At 61.0% G+C, this 16,900-nt stretch overlaps 1 protein-coding gene and 3 long non-coding RNA genes across 4 annotated transcripts; all 4 read right to left on the bottom strand.

The window, feature by feature from the left end:
- Positions 1 to 79: 79 nt before the first annotated feature.
- On the bottom strand, positions 80 to 2,318 carry LOC148161290 (testis-specific Y-encoded protein 2-like). Its single transcript, XM_088020830.1, has 3 exons — positions 1,649 to 2,318; positions 285 to 397; positions 80 to 89 (listed from the first exon to the last, which is right to left on the bottom strand). Exons 1-3 carry the CDS (start codon positions 2,159 to 2,161, stop codon positions 80 to 82), a joined length of 636 nt encoding a protein of 211 aa, XP_087876956.1. The 5' UTR covers positions 2,162 to 2,318.
- A 262-nt stretch (positions 2,319 to 2,580) lies between these two features.
- Positions 2,581 to 4,108, bottom strand: LOC148161289 (uncharacterized). Its single transcript, XR_015767684.1, has 3 exons — positions 3,679 to 4,108; positions 3,333 to 3,547; positions 2,581 to 3,231 (listed from the first exon to the last, which is right to left on the bottom strand). It is a non-coding gene; the product is annotated as an uncharacterized LOC148161289 (long non-coding RNA).
- A 4,089-nt stretch (positions 4,109 to 8,197) lies between these two features.
- Positions 8,198 to 9,290, bottom strand: LOC148161288 (uncharacterized). The gene is made up of 2 exons (XR_015767679.1): positions 9,096 to 9,290; positions 8,198 to 8,392 (listed from the first exon to the last, which is right to left on the bottom strand). It is a non-coding gene; the product is annotated as an uncharacterized LOC148161288 (long non-coding RNA).
- A 6,348-nt stretch (positions 9,291 to 15,638) lies between these two features.
- LOC148161287 (uncharacterized) lies at positions 15,639 to 16,880 on the bottom strand. Its single transcript, XR_015767685.1, has 3 exons — positions 16,757 to 16,880; positions 16,564 to 16,655; positions 15,639 to 15,851 (listed from the first exon to the last, which is right to left on the bottom strand). It is a non-coding gene; the product is annotated as an uncharacterized LOC148161287 (long non-coding RNA).
- Positions 16,881 to 16,900: the final 20 nt, after the last annotated feature.

The raw sequence follows: 16,900 nt of genomic DNA, 5'->3' as shown, positions 1-16,900 counted from the left end.
GGGCCCCCTGCCCGACCCCAGCACCCTCGAAGCTCAAGCCCACTCTTACCGGCAATGCTAAGGTGATACTCCTTAATGATCACTTTGTTCTGGAAGTAGGGGTTGTTCTCAAAGAAAAACATCAACCTGCAGCGGTACTTAGGACGGCACAATTCCTCCACCTACCCCGCCGGAGGAAGAGGAGGGCACGTGGGAACGTGTCCTCTACGTATCCGGGGCTGCTTGCCTGGCTGCCGCTCCTAACCACTATGCCGGGCCCATTCCTGCTCAAAGCCCACTCCCACCGGACCTCCCCCAGCCTCCGTCTCCCAGGACTGACCTCCAACTTGGTCATGAAGCTGAGCACGTCTCTGCCCTGGTCACCCGTCACGGCTGATATCTTGGGGTGATTCAGGATCTGCTTTGGGTCAAGGAGTCTCGGCAGCCCTTGCTACGGTACGAGAGCCAGGAGCGACCCAGCCCTTGCCGGCTGAGAGCAAGAGACCCGGACAGTGCATGTGCAGAATCACCAGGCACGGCCGGGCTCCCAACGTCCTCATCTCCTGCCCTATCTTCCCACCTGCTCAACCCTGGGGAGTGCCTTGGATTCCAGCACCTCAGAGGCTGCCGGCACCCGACAACAGGGGAAGGCCAAGGGCCTGAATGCTCTCCCTTCCCACGGGCCCCTGGCCTGTGCGTGTGGCCTGCAGGCGGTCACTTCTTTGGATGCCTGGATGTGCTCCCTCCCACGCTCACGTCTTCTTTGCTTGTGTGTTTGCCTGAGGTCTGGTAACTTTGAGGGGCCTCCTGCGCCCAGGAGGGGGCCGCTCGGCTCACGTGGAGCACGGCTGCACACCCACGGCCCAAAGGCTGGTCCTGGCAGAGTCAGCGAGTGAGGGAGGGAAAGGAGTAGATGGGGGCGGGAGGGAAAGCAAAAGAGAGACAGGGACACAGAGACCCCACACCGGGAGGAACGGACACAGGGGGAGGGCACAGAGGACAGAGCGAGGGGGCGAGCGAGGACACAGAGGGGGAGAGCCTGGCAGGGAAGAAAGGTGCATGTAGGCGCCTGAGCCTGGGGCCTCGGCCTGGCTGTGTGGGGCTGGTGGAGACAGGTTTGCAGCACCGCCGCTGCGCCGTGTCCGAGGTTACGCGGTCTGCCGAAGCGAGGCGGCCTACTGACTGGCTTGGCAACCCGCGTGCGGACGAGATGGTGGGTCTGCCCTGAACTCTTTGGAAAACCACGCAGGGTCTGAAGGACAGGGAAGGGGTTCGGGCAGCCTCCCCGTTTGCCCCATGTCCCAACAACGGTTTCCTTCCAATAGGTTTTCTGAGCCAAGTGGGATTTGGGCTACACTACTTGTCGAAGGCTGTTGACCCGTGTTCCCTGAACCCCGCAAGCCTGCTGGGAGAGCTGCAGCCCCAAAGCTTCCGCCTGCAGCTTCTGATCACACACGGTCTGGACAGGTCTTAGCCCCTGCGTTCTCACGCGCGCCCCGATCCGCCTCCTTCTGCTGTGCATTATCGGGACCGTGGGCCCACTCCCACCTGGGGAAGGGGGTTGGAACCCTTCCCCTCAGCGCCCATGGCCGTGGCCGTGGTTCTGCTGCTGCCCTCCCCCCGGTGCTCCTGCACAGCAGCCAAACCCCACCAGCCGGAGGAAGGATACGGCCTGGGCCCAGAAGCCAGGGATGCACTGGATGATGGCCCTCCGGCGAGCCAGGTGAGAACTCCGCTTCTGATTCACCCTGAGCTTGTGCCGCACGTAGGCCCTGGTAGCTTGGGCATCCAGAGAGCTGAGCGCTAACTGCACAACCTCCAGCGCGGCCAGCGGGGCCCCGGCTGGCTCTTCCTGCGGCAGCTCCTGCAGCTCCTCGTCCTGTTCTGCTTGAGTCACCTCCCCGTCTTCCACGGCCACGACCTCCATCACCGCCATGATATCCTCCGCCACCAACACCAACTCCTCCCCCGGGGCGGCCTCGCCTCTGCGCTGCCGGTTTTCAGCCTCCAGCGCAGCCTCTACCACTATGCCCCCCCAGCCTAGGGCCTGCGGCGCCCCCGCCTCGGCCCGGGCGCCTGCCTCCCCACCGGCCCCCGAGTCGTCACCGGCCCCTCCGCGGACTAAGCTGGTCAAGGATTCCGGAGCAGCCCCGTCGTCCCCGGACGGCGCCTCGCTCTCCATGGGGCCTTGGACCCCAACCGCGACAGCCGCGGAAGGTAGGAGCTGGGGGGGCGAGCACGCGGCGCCGGCAACCGCCGAGCAGTTGAAGCTCTGGCGCCCACGCTTCGAGGCGGGCTCCTACCGGAGAATGGGGGCCTGGCGGACGCATGCGCACAAAAGCCTGCGGACTCGCGGCGTCTGGGTGGCGTGGGGGTGGCGCCCCCGGCACGCATGTGCCCTTGGCGGGATGTTACCACCCCCCTCAACCCCTCACGCCCAGGATGCTGAGCCGCCCGCGTGGTCCAACCAGCGGCACGGCGGTGGGCGTGGCCGCAACCAGCCCCGCCCCGCCCCTCCCGGGAGCCCGCCCTCTGCTTCATCTCCTCAGGGGTGGCGTCCGGGCCTGGACCGTGGCATTTTCTTCACTGACACCTACCAGGCCATTCCCGGGAGTTCCCTCGTACCACAAACCTCGTGTTCACACTCTCATCCGTTCCACTGGGAACACGCTGCTGGCACCGGGAAATTCACAGCCAGCCGCTCAATAGGGTGGCCCCCGCCGCCCGGGAACCTCACCCGGCCCCTTCTTAGTCACACCGGGGGAAGCCCTGCACTCATCAGCTGGTGCTCCAACCACTGCCACATGGCTGTCCACAAGGCTTCCACCCCTTTCGCCGCCCGGTGCGGGAGGGAGCCAGGAGGCGGCCCAGGAGGATCCAGCACGCAGGCTCGTCCCCGCCCCAACGACCCGCCTCTCCTAGAAAGAGAGGAACCGCACACAGATCATTGGCCTGGCATGAGCAAGGAGCCAAGGTCCGAGGCCACCTCCCTGCTCACACAACCACTGGCACAGCCCCAGTCAGTTCCGGGATTGGGACTCTATGGCATGCTAATGGGCGGGCCAGGTAGCCTAAAGAGTAACTCCGCCGGGGGCCTGGGTGGCTCAGTCTTTAAGCTTCTGCGTTTGGCTCAGGTCATGATCCCAGGGTCCTGGGATGGAGCCCCGCATAGGGCTCCGTGCTCAGCGGGGAGCTTGCTTCTCCCTCTCCCACTCCCCCTGCTTGTGTTTCTTCTCTCGCTGTGTCTCATCTCTGTAAAATGAATAAATAAAATCTCAAGAAAGAAAAAACGGTAACTCTGGGGGTGTTCTTTCGTCAAAGCCACTGGTAGGATTGGTTCCCACCGTACTTACCTCTGCCTGGCCCTTCCTCTTTGCTTTCTCCCTCCTTGTCTGACCTCCGCGTTCCCTTTTCCTGGGTCTTTCTTCCCGCCTCACCATAACTGCCAGGGATGTCCGATCTCCAGCATAATGGTCCACGGAGACAGCTTTAATCCGCCTTGCTGAAGAGCTGTGGCTGTCTTGGCTGCCCCAGCTCTGCTGCAAGTTCTTCCTTGGTCTGTCTGTCCCTGAGTGGAGTGCCAGTCAGGGAGGGGATGGCAAAGTGAGCATTGGCGGCACACCCTGCCCATTCTCAGCTACCCACAAGGCCATTCTCGACACTCCCGCACTCCATGCCGGTCCCTGCAGGGAGGCGTACCGGAATATGGAGGATGTAGGGCGCCTTGGGTGCCAGGAAGGCCCAGTGGGTGACGGCAAGGATGAGGCGTTGGTGTCGTATCGTGGGAGGGCCTCAGGTACAGAAGAGGAATGTGTCGGGCCGCCCGTGACGGGAGGGGTGGTTTTGAACCGAAGGAGGCAGGAGGAACACGCTTGGGGTGACGTGCAGGGTTCTGGATGGTAGGGCGTCAGCGTTTCAAACTCTACTGGTCAACGCAAACCAGGGACTTTGCAGGGATGACAACGCCCGGCCGTCTGCAGGGGAGAAGCACAATTATCTGAGACTGTCCCTGACTCAACCCAGTCTGTGGGTTTACTGCTACAGTCCAAACTGAATTTGGTCTTGTATACATGCCCAGGACACTAGAGGAGCGTCCTGAGTAAATAGTGCACCCAAAACAACGCATCATGGAGATCGAGAAGCCTGGGGGGCGGGGGGCCGGACAGGGAGCGGGGGAAGAGCGGGAGCGGCGCGGAGAAGGAGAGGAAGAGGGAGGGTGGACAGAGGGAGAGGAACAGAGAGGGAGAGGTGGGGATGCGAGGGAGAGAGGAGGGCAGAGGAGGAGGCAGGCCTGGGGACAGGGTGGGCGGGGGAGGGAGAGAGGGAGCGAGGACGGGCGGAGTCTGGACGGAGGCTGAAATCTGTACATTGCCAAGCCCACAGGCTGACAGCAAACATTCCCTCTTGGACGTCAAGAGGAGATCTGAAAGCACCCGTGGACCTTCAGACAGATCCCACTCGGTCATGCGGGGTTCGGTGGAGAGTTAAACCTCAAAGAAATGAAGTGAAGGGCTCCACAGAGGTCTGCGGGAAACCCTCATGCCCACGACTGACATGTACGACTCGGGAACGTCAGAGAGAGGTGGGGCAGAGTTACTCACGTAGCAGTTCCACGAAGACCTAACGTGACAGGGTTTGGAAGTTGCCCGACAACCCTGACTCTGCCCATCCAAGGAGCACTATGTGCGCCTAGCGGAAGACACGCGCCGAAGAGACGCCCAGGTCACTGGGCAAAGACACATCTCTCGGCAGTCTACAGAGGTGGGACTGACTCACCACACACTGGGGATCCTCAGGGAGAGGAAGAGCCAGCCTCCCCTTCGGATGCATGGAGGCCAGAAGGCAGTATGTGATAGGTTCGATATGTTCAGAGAAAAAAGTAGTATAACGTGCAGGCCATGTTCGGCACCAATGACTCAGAAAATTTTCACCAGACAGAAGGTGCAGGAGTGGGAGGGTGAGCCCGTGGCTCGGAGGGGGGGGCTGGGCGTGGAATGGAGCTGGCAGCCGGGGCTCTCTGCTAAGGAGGGTCCGGCCGGCCGAAAGGAGGCGTGTCCGTGATTCCGCTAAGTCAAGCTGCTAGCCTGAAATAAGGCATCCCCCTAAAGTACACCATAACCAACACCAGAGCAGGTTTTGCCTATGGAAATCCTCCGCGTTGCCTATGGGGCCCCAAAGGCAAATGCGTCCAAGGAGGCATCCGTGTGCGTACCTCTGCTGAGCACGCACAGACCTGTATCTTGGAAGCTGGACTGTGCCCTTCCGTGGATTCATGAGAGACAGCCAGGCGCAGGCCCCGGGCGCCTTTCGCCAACCATGTCCCTGGTATCGACAGACCCGGGTCCCGCCAGGCTAAGGTGTTCACTCAACTGGGTGTGGGGAGAGCCCCGACGAAGGTGCGTGCAATGTAGATGCGGTAAAGCACTCTGGGGTACAGGAGTTTTCTTCTCTGAGTGCCCAGGCTCTTGGCCGCGTCGCTTCGAGGAAGGAAGAGGCAGACCAGACGAAGAGCGCTGGGCAGCAGGGAAAGTTTTATTCAGCCGGAGGACAAAGCTCCCCGAGAGTGTTCCCGGGTTCCCATTCAGACTTGGGGGTTCTTTTGAGCTCTTTCCCGGACGTTGAGATTGCGCCCCCTGTGGATTACTCGCCAAGGTGTGCCAGTCAGGATTTGGAACACGCCCACGTCTCCGGTGCTGATGGGTCCTGTGGGCTGACATCTGGAGACTAAGTGCCTCAGGTTGTGACAGCGACCAATATTTCATGGTTAGTGGCTTTGTTTTGGGTCGTCCTGCAAAGGTCCCCCCCTGCAGAGGCTGCCAGACAGAATGCCATCGTGGTCTTGTCTGAGCGTTCACACGGGAATTCTGCGTGGGTTTGTCTAAGCTGTCCCGGCACCCTGCTTTCCTGTTGGGGACCCTGGCCCCGAAGGCCTCAGCGTCCAATTGAGTCCTGACATCTGGGGCTCCCTGATCTCCCAAAGCTTCCCCCCCAAACCTCGCCTCACCCTTCTCTCCGGGCCGTGCCCCAACATCACGCCTTTACGCGAGCGCTGGTGCGAGATGCTCCGAGTGGGGGACCCTGTGCCCACCTCTTTCCCCGAGCTTTACATCCTCTGCCAGTCCCTACCAAACGGCACATGCGTAGAGGACTACCCTGCGGTCCCCCGAAATGGCCCAGGCTAGGACCCCTTCAGACCATGCGCCAACATGGGATCTGACCTGCTCCCGCTGCGGATTATGAAGTCACACTTTCTTCTGAGCCGCGCAAGCAGAGCCAGGGGCCAACAGGCGGGTACACCGGCATTACCAGACCAAGCAGCTGAAAGGAAGGGCCCTTCGGTGGCTCAGTTGGTTAAGCCGCTGCCTTAGGTTCGTGTCATGATCCTGGAGTCCTCGATCGAGACCCACGTCGGGGGGGGGTCCCTGCTCAGCGGGGAGTCTGCTTCTCCCTCTGACCCTCTTCGCTCTTGTGCTCTCTCTCATTCTCTCTCTCTCAAATAAAACAGTAAAATCCTATAAAAAAGGAAGCTGAGAAGACCGATCTCCCCTGCAGCCGGAGAGAGCCAAGCCTCCCTCCTAGAGCCTCAGGGGCCTCCGCCCACTCTCTAAGGGGCAAGGCTAGATCCTACAGATCATCAATTCCACAGGCTGACGCCGGACAGGCGATCGGTCCTGCATAATGAAAGGGACAAGAAGCATCCTTGCAGTTTGCCTGCCGAACGCTCCTCCGGGAAAGAGCCGCCGCAATTCCCGGAAGTTGTGGAGCGGGGAGCCCCACGGGGAGGGCCGCGGTCGGGGACAGGAAGGTTAGTATCGCCCTATCAGGGTCGGGGCTACTGCCCGTGCAGCCCTCTTAGCTGGGGATGGAGAAGAGTGTCATGGGGCGAACGCTGACATCTCCCCACTGTGCTGGCAGCAGATTCAGTCCTCTGCCAGCATCCCTAGGCCCAGGCGTCCCAGGCCAGCAGATGCCTGCCTGGGGGAGGAGCACCCCAGGGGCTCACCTCACCGCCTCCCAGGTGCGGCTTGCGACACCTACTCTCTATGCTGCGGGTCTTTCCATGGACCTACGCACAGAAGGCTAAGGGATATCGGCCCCAGAGTCATCATGGGACAGAGAGCACACGCGAGGTTGGCCCGGCCCTTACACTTAGCAACCGTCAAACCCTGTCCCTCCCCTCTCTCTGCACCCTGGCCTTAGGGAAATAGGGGGCTAGGATCCTGGGGAAGCATGCGTGCGTCAGTGTGTGAGTGTCAAGACATGTGAGTGAAGAAGCCTTTGGATGCGTCAGTGAGTGAGAGTGTGCCTGCGTGAGGACTGAGTGGGCGTTTGTCAGGGGCGGTGAGTGACGGAAGGAGTGTGTATGTGGGGGGTGCCTGAGAGTGAGTGTGTGTGTCAGTGTGTGGGAGTGCCTGAATGAGTGTGTGGGGGTGTGATTGTGCACCTGCTTGTGCATCTGAGAGTGTCTGTGTGTGTGTGTGTGTCGGTGTTCCCCACAAACGAGAGCCTCGCCCGGCGCCTGAATGAATGTCGTCTTCCTACCTTCCCACCTCCCTCTGTCGCCTCTCCCACCGTCCCTCCATATGCCCTGACCCACCCTCGCTATTACTGTGGCTGGTCCTGAGAGTCCAACCGTGTCAGCAAGAGCCTGTGCGCGTTCCAAGGCATGAAGAGCACCGGCGCTGGGTTCAACGGAGTGATGAACCTGGGTTCTCCCCCGACTCCCCCGTGGCGTGTGCAGTGGATGTCTGAGGACACCCACCAGGGAGCATCCCTGGACGACTGTTTTCTCCATCCAGCGAACGTGGGTCCTGCACCCGGTCGGCCCCGGCTCATCGCTCCTTTCCTTGAACGTCCTCATTTCCCCAGGGAAGAGATGAGCCCCAGGGAGCTGGCCTTGGTCCCATTTCCTCTCCCTGCTCAGCGCCCCCGCACCCCAAGGGAAGGACCTCTGGCCCCTGGGATGCAGTCCCCGTGCGTGTGTGCCCTAGCCCTCTGGGCAAGCATACAGGCCAAGCCATTCCATGGGCTTGCGATGCCCAGGCAGAGAAGTCAAACACCCACACGAGGCCGATGTGCTCAGGCAATCCCCCGACCCCTGCCTCAAAGAGGAGCGCAGGCACGCGAGCGACCCCGGGCGCGCGCACGCACACACACACACACACACACACACAGGCACACACACGCTCACCCACACACACATACACGGACATTTGACTTTGTTTTTCAACCTTTTAATATTTTTCCAGGGTTCCTGGCGCCTCAATCTGCCGATGTTTCGCCCCGGCACAGGACTTCAGTTACTTCCCGCGCAGATGGACCGGCCAGACCTTTCGGCTCCACCTCAAGCTTGTGGACTGGCTTCGGTCAAGTGCGATGCTCCCTCCTATTCATCTCAAATTCATGACGCTCCCTGGGAGGGACAGACACACGGACACGCAGACAGACACACATACACACCGGCACAAGGGAGGAGACACCTGGGTACACTCTCCGGGCCATAGGTTGCTTCAGGGTTTGAAGGCCCTCTGCGGGATCCGCGGTCACTCTCCCATGCCACTCCCTGCTGCTGACTGTGATCGCCTTACCTTTCCTCCACCCACGTATTCAACTAATTTGTGCACGCTGGCCAGTGCACTCGGCGCGGCTGGGGGCGGGGGGAATGGAGCTGCCTATGGAAATGAAGGGGTCAACTGTGGTGTCCAGACCCACACAGACAGGTGACGGGGCGGCGGGGTGAGCCTTGGTGCCTGGATACCCAGACATCTGTGCCAAGCGTGGCGGGAGGTAGCTCCGGTGGGCCCACGTGTAAGGCGGTGTTAGGAGAGCTGTGGGTGGGGTTTATGGACTCGGAATGACAATTCCCACAAGTGCAGCTGGCTTTGACTCTCCAGCTCGGCTCATGGAGGCTGCCTGGCCCCGCCTGCCTCAAGCTTCGCCAGGCAGAAGCCGTTTGGCAATGCACTTATCCAGTCTTCCTGTCGCACGGTGATGCCCTTTGGACTCAGGGTCCCTGCGGCGGAGAGTTCCTCAGAGCCTCAGTGTCTCCATTGGTGGAGCCAGGTCCCACGGGCACCATGGTGCACAATTTGGCACCCACACCCCGAGCACCTCACCTGTCCTCCTCTCGGTTCCCTCTCCTGGGGCCTTCTTCCTCACGTAGTACTGCAGGGGTTGGGCCACAGGTCGTCCATGATGATCCGGCAGGGGAAACGGGGCAGGGTTCAGAGGCCCATCCTAAGCTGCCGCCGAACCCAGCGGGGTCCTTCCCGCTGTTTGTCGCAGGGCCCCACCTCAGCTATCCAGCTAGACCCGGCAAAGCTGTGCTCAGAGAACCAGTTGAAGAAGTTAGGACTGGTGTTGTGGTGCCTGCGACTGTAGGCCTCCTGTTCATAATCCTGGTGCCGCTGGATGGGAGTGGAATGTGACGGCCCATACCCTGCCGGAAGACGAGTTTGGGAGAAGGTGGAGGGTATGGAATCGTGTTTGGCCCTCCCTCCTGGACCTGCGACCGCCCATCCTGGCGGCGGCCTCTTAACCACAGCCCTGAGGACACACTCCTTCACACGACTACATTCTGGAAGTAGGGGTTCTGGCCAAAGAAGAGCAGGACCTTGCGGCAATCGTGGGGAACCCTGAGCTCCTCCACCTCCCGGGTGGCAGATTGGGGGAGACGGGGGTGAAACCTCTGTCGAGCCGAACCTCCCCGTCCTGACTTTGGGGATGGATCCCTTCGGCATGCTCCCCTCTCCCGTCCCGCGCTCCCGGCTAAGGCGGCTGTACAGACCTTCAAATCCGTCATGTAGCCAAGGAGGGCGTGATCTTGCTTCCTGATCACGGCTGACATCTGTGGGTGTTTCACAAACTGCTGTAAGTCAAGGACCCTCCGAGGGCTGGAGATGAAAGTGCTAGAACTACAGTGCAAGTCTGGACAGCAGCTGGGCACTGCTTCCCCTCTGCTCCCCCGGGTCATACTCCGTCCACACGGACTGCCTCAATGCCCCCGGGCCCCCTCACGGGATACTGCAGGTCTCAGCACTCACACAGGGGGCTGAGAATCCTCAGAGACAACCCCTCCCGCCCCAGGCCCACCTCCGCAGCTCATCCTCCTCTGCTGACAGCCAGACACAACCAGCTCATCTCCGGACAAGCACACCTTCCTGCCTCAGGCTGAGCAGGTGGGCACTCACAACCTCCGCCTGCCACGTTACCCCGAGGGGAACCTGAGCTTAAGCTGGACCTGTTTTGTGGGAAGACGCCCTGCTGCGACTCCTAATGCCTAATTGAAAGCTGGCTCTCTGGTCCTACACCTCCACTGGACTTCGAGAGCCTCGTGTGACATCAAGGGCAGCCAGAGGCCCCCAGCCCCCACCCCCACCCAGGGCGGGGATGTCCAGGCTGTCCGGATCACCAGGGCATGGGCGTGGCCACCGGAACCCGGGGAGTTGGGGTGGGGCTGGGGGTGGGGGGTTCACCTCCAGATGTATATTGATACTCAACGGCCCCCTCCCTTCGGTACTTCTTGCTCTAGCCCGGCCACATCGGGGTCCCTCCATGACAGCGTCAAGGCTACAGCCTTGGCCCAGAAGCCAGGGATGCACCGCATAAGGGCGCTTTGGTGTTCCAGGGGACGCTGCCGCCTCCGACAACACCTGAGCCTGAGCCCGGAGTAGGACCTGCTGGTTTGTTTCTTAACGCACTCCAGCTCTGACTGCAGGGCCTCTAGAGCCTCGAGCGAGGACGGGATCGGACCCCGCCGCCCCTCTGGCTGTTCTTCTCCTTTCTGCTTCTCCTGCATCTCCTGCGCCCCTTCTTCCTCCTTCTGGCCCTCCTCCCTCTGGTCCTCGTGCTCAGCCTCCTCCTCAGCCCCTTCAGCCTCCTCTCCCTCCTCAGGCTCCTCGCACTCCCCAGCCTCCTCTGCCTCAGCCACCTCCTCTCCAACAAGCTCCTCCTTAGCCTCCTCCACCTCAGCCTCTTCCGCAACAGCCTGCTCCTCAGCCTGTTCCTCCCCCTCCTCTTCCTCAGCCTCTTCAGGCCCCTCCACCTCCTCCTCTTCCTCGGGCTTCTCCTCCTCCCTTGGCTCCTGCTTAACCACCTCAGCCTCCTCCTTCTCAGCATGCTCAGCCTCCCCCTCCTCCCTGTCCACATCCTCCTCCTCCTCGCCCTGCTCCTGCTCAGCCTCTACAGCCTCCTCGCCCTCTTCCTCCACAGCCTTGTCAGCCTCTCCTCCTCCTCCTCCTCCTCCTCACCCTCCTCTTCCTCACCGTCCCCCTCTCTCTCTACTCCTCCGACTCCTAAACTGCCCTTGCCTCCTCTACCTCCTCCGGGTCCTCCGTGGCCTCCTCGCCGTCTCCGTCCTCGCCCTCCAACACGGCAAGGTTCAGCACCCACCATAAGACCAGCTCCACCGCCAGGATGGCACCCTCTCCCTCCCATCGCTCCTCCCCTTCCCGAACAGCCATGCCCGCCATCCCCACACCGAGGGACTTCAGCGCCCCCGGCGCGCCCCAGGGGCCTCTATCTCCGGGGACAGCCGCCACGTGACCGGCCCCTTTCCCGACTGAGGCGGGTCCGGGATTCCCTCGCACCCTGCGTCGCCGGGGCAGCTGCGGAGGGAAGGGCTGGAGTTGTGAGCACAGGCCTCCTCAGGTTCCTCCCCAAGCGCAGCTCTGGCACCCAGGGACGGCGACCGAGAGCAGTCTCCTCCCGGAGGCCTCTGGACAATGGGACCCATGCACACAAGGGCCTGGGGCGAGGTGTGCAAGAGGCAGATGTGGCCGGGCCACGCATGCGGCCTTGGCGGGATGGAGTCCCGGAAGCACGCCCAGGACTCAGCCAGGCCCTTGGCTCTAAGCTTGGGCAGGGCGGTGGGCGTGCCCGCTGGCGGCCCCGCCCCTCATCCCACCGGAGCCTGCCAGCCCGCCAGAGAGCCTGCCTGCGTGCCTCCTCCGCGGTGGCCTCGAGCTCCCAGCCCGACCGAACCCCCCTCCCACCCCTACGCCACCCCCCAACACAACCGCCACCCCACCCCCCCTGCCCGCGCCTCCCACGGCCTCGTCAGGTGCGTGCTCTGCCTGGATTTTGTACCGACAAGGCGAGGCTGTCCCTCAACCTTCCCGAATAGACTCCTCTAAGACCCAGGATACTGTGTGCACCACGGGAAGCCTGCTCCAGTGTGCGTGGAAATGGTCAGCCCAGACCCTGGAGTATTCATAGTGCGTTTCCAGGACACAGAGGCCCCGAACCCCTCTGCCGCCTCCGGGAAATATGCCGCTACATTTTGTCCCCGTGCATGCCCTCTGCTGGCCAGGAGGAAAGCGACGAAGAGCATTCACTCCACCCGTCCGACTGTCCTTTCCTCACGCTCTCCTCGCCGGCCTCCTGTCTGACTCTGTCTCCCGGCGCAATTTCTCTGACCCCTGTGGGCACACGGCCTCTGGTACCTAAAGAATTCCGGACAGAAGATGCAGCTGCATCTCGGAGCAGCTCCTCTCCCAGGAAATCAAAGCCCTCTCCCGCTCTGGGACCGGCAGCCACGCCGGTGACCCTCGAAAGGGTGCCAAGCCGGCTGCGCACACGAACACAGCTCACACACTCACACAGAGAACGAGTGTGTTTGTAAGGGAGGACAGAGGGACACATACCTTTCCTGGGGCCAAGAGCATACAGGAAAGGTGACCCAGACGCCCCTCCCTGAAGAGGAAGTCTGACCCAACCCTGTGGAGAGGGCGGCAGGTGGATGCTGTCCGCCGGCACAGTGAACTCAGGGCCCACTCATTGGAAAGCCAGGCGGCAAGCAGCTGAGGACGGGACCCAGGCGACCGGCAGCACGAACGCCCGGCCCCCCACCCCACAGACGGAGCGTCTAATGTTGCATGCTGCCAAAGGCACGAATGCCCCGGTAAGGGGTTGCCAGCTCGTCTGGCCTACAGAGGGGAACGCATCCTCCCTAGCCTTACGTGCTCTGGGCCAGCCGGGTCAGACCGTGAGTGGATCGGCAAGCTGGGCCATCACATACCCAGAGCTGGCCCACAAATGAGGTGAGAGATGCCCAAGTGTGGTTTGAAGCCTGAAAAATGGCATGGGGCTTTTGGTCGGTGCCAAGGCCAGCCTGTCTCTACAGGCATCACCGACAAAAGGGGCTTCTTACACGCCCCCCTGCCCCCGTCTCAGTCAGGAGAACCGTGCACGTGTATACAGGTAGAGTCCCCGACCGGGTCTCCACGTATTTCCACCAGACTGGATTTAATATGCGCCCCCACAGTCTTCGGACCGTGGTTTGCATCCGTTCGCCCGTCATGTGGATGCTGTCCACGTCCACTCCCACTCCCGTGTGACATTCGTGCAATGACAGACGTCTGGCCTAGCCCTTGCCGGGGAGGGAAGGTGAGAGAGGCCACACCACAAGAGGTGTGTGGCCTGGGAAGAGGGTGAAACCCCTAGCTAATTCCCACACCTGGAACCATGTGTTCAATCAGCACAGATGGGTGGTGTGCCTCACAACCGCCTGCCAAATCCCATCCCGCCCCCCTTGGCTTGGCCCCTTTGCGTCTGTGCATCGACACGGGAGACGGACCACTGAAGAACCACGGAATGCACACGAGGCCTGTGTGTCCGGAGGGACGTGGCTGCCCTCGGCCTCTTGCCCCTTTCTCCATCATCGGCAGAGCTAGCAATCCCACAGGCCCTCTCCTTCGCTGACCGGGGCCTACACACACTCTCATACACACGTGTGCACGTGCAAATGCTTGGACACACGACACAGACGCATACGGTCTCGACACACAGGCATGGGCCAGTGGCCACACACCCTCATACTCACACGTGCCTGCAAACACACAGAGACATGCAACACACACTCACGAGGTCATGCAAACACACGCACACGACACACACACACACACACACACACATTCCCGGGCTCGACACACGGGAATGAAGAGGGCCGCATGCACGCACATAAACACAAACCCATGCGGACGGCACCGCTCTCTCTCTCTCTCCCACGTGCGCGCGCACACACACACACACTCACACACACACAATCACCCAAAGCCTGCAAATACACACACAACAGACACCCTTGTGCCACCAATGACACTTACACTCAACGCTCACACGGAAGGTCTCTGGAACTCTTCCATACATACGGACCCCTGTGAAAGTCGCACGCCCAGGTACGCCTGAAAACACACACACACGCAATATGCCCATGGAATAGCACAGACAGCCAGGCGAATTTCTACTCGCCTGCACACACACGTTCACGTGCACTGGGAAACACAAACACCATGCAACACACACACACGGTCCCCGCACACAGGCATGCACATTGACCGCCCAAACACAGACCAACCCACGCATGGCCAAAGACACCCTCAGGAAACAGACACCCAAAATATTTGGTCTCCAGTACACAGACATGCACACTTGCCAGGAACACACACAGATGTGTACATGAAAGATACACACACTCACACAACACATGGAGGTACAAAACATCCCCGACACACAGAAACGCACACTTGGCCACACACATACACCCATGTGTCGCATGCAAACACGCATTCCCATTAAATATAAACACACGGTGCCCGCACAAAGGTATGTGCATGTGGGCCCACACGCGCGCGCGCACACACAGACACACACACACAAACAGACAAGCCATCTGTGTGGAAACACGCAACACACACCAACTCACAAGTGCTATGGCACACAAGCATGCGCACTTGGACACGCACATTAACACATACGTGGGCATGCAAACATGGAAATGCAGCACATAAACACCCTGGGCCCCTACACACTGATGCACACACGTGGCCTCCCAAACACACACACCCATGCGCCTGCAAACACATACTCTCGAAACACACCAAGACACATGGTCTTCGGACCACAGGCATGCACCCTTGCCACACACTCACGTGCGCATGCAAACTCACACACACTGCACAGACACACAAGATCCCCGGGAAAGGGCCATGCTCAGGGGGCCGAACGCACAGGCACACATACACGAACCCACATGCGCTGACACACACCCGAAAGTGTACGTGGGCATGCAACTCCCTCCCACACAACCCACTCACAAAGCCACAGTGCCCAGCACTCAAACCTGCCTTCCGTCACACGTGCTTGGAACTGTCCCCTGTGGGCAGGTGGTGCGGCGCAGGAGGGCTTGGGTCTGCAGGGAGCACAAGGAAATGCCTCCATCTTCTCCTCGGGACACGTGGGTTTTGCAGTGCTCCTGACCGGTTGAACGCATGGGAACCGATCACAGCATGTGGGGCACGCTTCCAGGTAGCAAGGCTATTGGGCCAAGCTCCTCAAGCGGTGTCAATGAGGCGGTGCCTGGAGCCACCAGGCGACGAGGGTCCCGCTCGCCAGGACCCTTCCCCGCCTGTGTGCCCTACCCTAAAGGACAAGGCTCCCATGAAGAGAGGTCTGCCTTTGACCGAGCTCCTCGTAGACCCTACCTAGGATGGGGGGTGCTCTGTCCGCATGCCGAGCCCTGACCTCCACTGCCCTGCCCCCATGCTGAACTTCACCGCCACACATGGAATCCCACAGGCCATGGGGTGGAGGGTCCCACTAGGCTGACTGCCTCCTCCCCATATCCTGGCTCCAAGTACAAACCCACACACAGACGCAAAGAACTTCTTAACTTGTTTATGCCTCTCTCGCCTTCCCCACATAGGTGCTGGATACTCTCCAGAGCGGGCACTGGTGATCCTTTTCACAACTGTGACCTGTGCAGGCAGAGCACCACGTAGATTCGTCCACACATCTCTCACAGCGGTGGTGGCCTCCTCGACGATTTCTTGTTGGTAAGATTCTGATGCTCTGAAGTGGACACGTCCACACAGCTGCCATGCACACGACACACACACACACACACACACACACACACACACACACACGTCCACACAGCTGCCATGCACACGACACACACACACACACACACACACACACACACACACACACACACACGTCAGGGATTCGTGAAATTGCATAATACCAAGGATAGCCGAGGCGGTGTTGAGGGTGTCCTCTGTCCTCGTGGGATCCCTCTTCCAACTCAGCTAGAGCCTCACGAGCCTCCTGCTCAAGGCCCAGTGCCATTCCCTAGAATGGCCGTGTGGCTGTGCGAGGCCACGGGGTGGTCGGGACCGCGGAGGGAAGTTGGGATTCTGGGCACAGGAGCGGGAATGGAAGGAGGCAGCCCCACTCGTAAAGACACACAGGACATCCCCAAATGAACGAACGGCAGAAGGCCTGAGAGGGGGTCGACGGGCACGGGTGAGGGTTCAGAGAAACGGGGTGGAGAAGTCTTCCTTCTCCGGAGTGACCTGGGACATTCCAGCTGCCATCCTGGGGTCCCTGAACGTGCCCGCATGGGCGCACCTGCCTGGATGGGGACCCTGAGTTCCCCGAGGTTCCCCTCTCACCCTGCCAACCGCTCTCTGGGTGAGCTGGGGCCAAGGCTCCCCTGAGCCTCAGTGTCCCCGCCGCCAACCAGCCTGTGTCCCGGCACCTGCCACACACACAAGTCAGGACCCAGCGCCCCCGGCTGCTCACCGACAGGCCCTCTTCTCAGTTCATTCTCTTCGGCTGCCTTCCTGCCTCCGGTAGTACTGCAGGGGATTGGACCACAGGTCTTCGATGATGACCTGGTGGGGAAACAGACTAGCTGAGCAAGGAGCCCGGGCCCCGTTCCCAAGCACCGGGGCCCAGGCATCACCCCGGCGGACGAAGGCCGCAGAGTCCCCACCTCGGCGATGCCGTCAGACCCTGGGGAGCAGGGATCACACAACCAGTTGAAGAAGTTAAGGCTGGTGGTTTCGTGCCTGCGCCTGGCAGCTCCATGTGCATTGTCCCAGAACCACTGCACTGGAGTGGAATGAGACGCCCGATA

The sequence above is a fragment of the Eumetopias jubatus genome, unplaced genomic scaffold (genome assembly GCF_037043125.1).
Source record: "Eumetopias jubatus isolate StellerSeaLion01/CBP00866 unplaced genomic scaffold, mEumJub1_p1.0 scaffold_258, whole genome shotgun sequence".
Taxonomy (NCBI): Eukaryota; Metazoa; Chordata; class Mammalia; order Carnivora; family Otariidae; genus Eumetopias; species Eumetopias jubatus.
Note: the sequence above shows the minus strand (reverse complement) of the source record. Positions and strands in the feature narration are given on the sequence as shown.

Coding starts and splice junctions, on each gene's coding strand:
- LOC148161290 (XM_088020830.1), bottom strand. CDS start 2,161: ATGGAGAGCGAGGCGCCGTCCGGGGACGACGGGGCTGCTCCGGAATCC. Junction 398..1,648: donor CTGGCTTCTGGGCCCAGGCC/GTATCCTTCCTC, acceptor GACCCAAAGCAG/ATCCTGAATCACCCCAAGAT.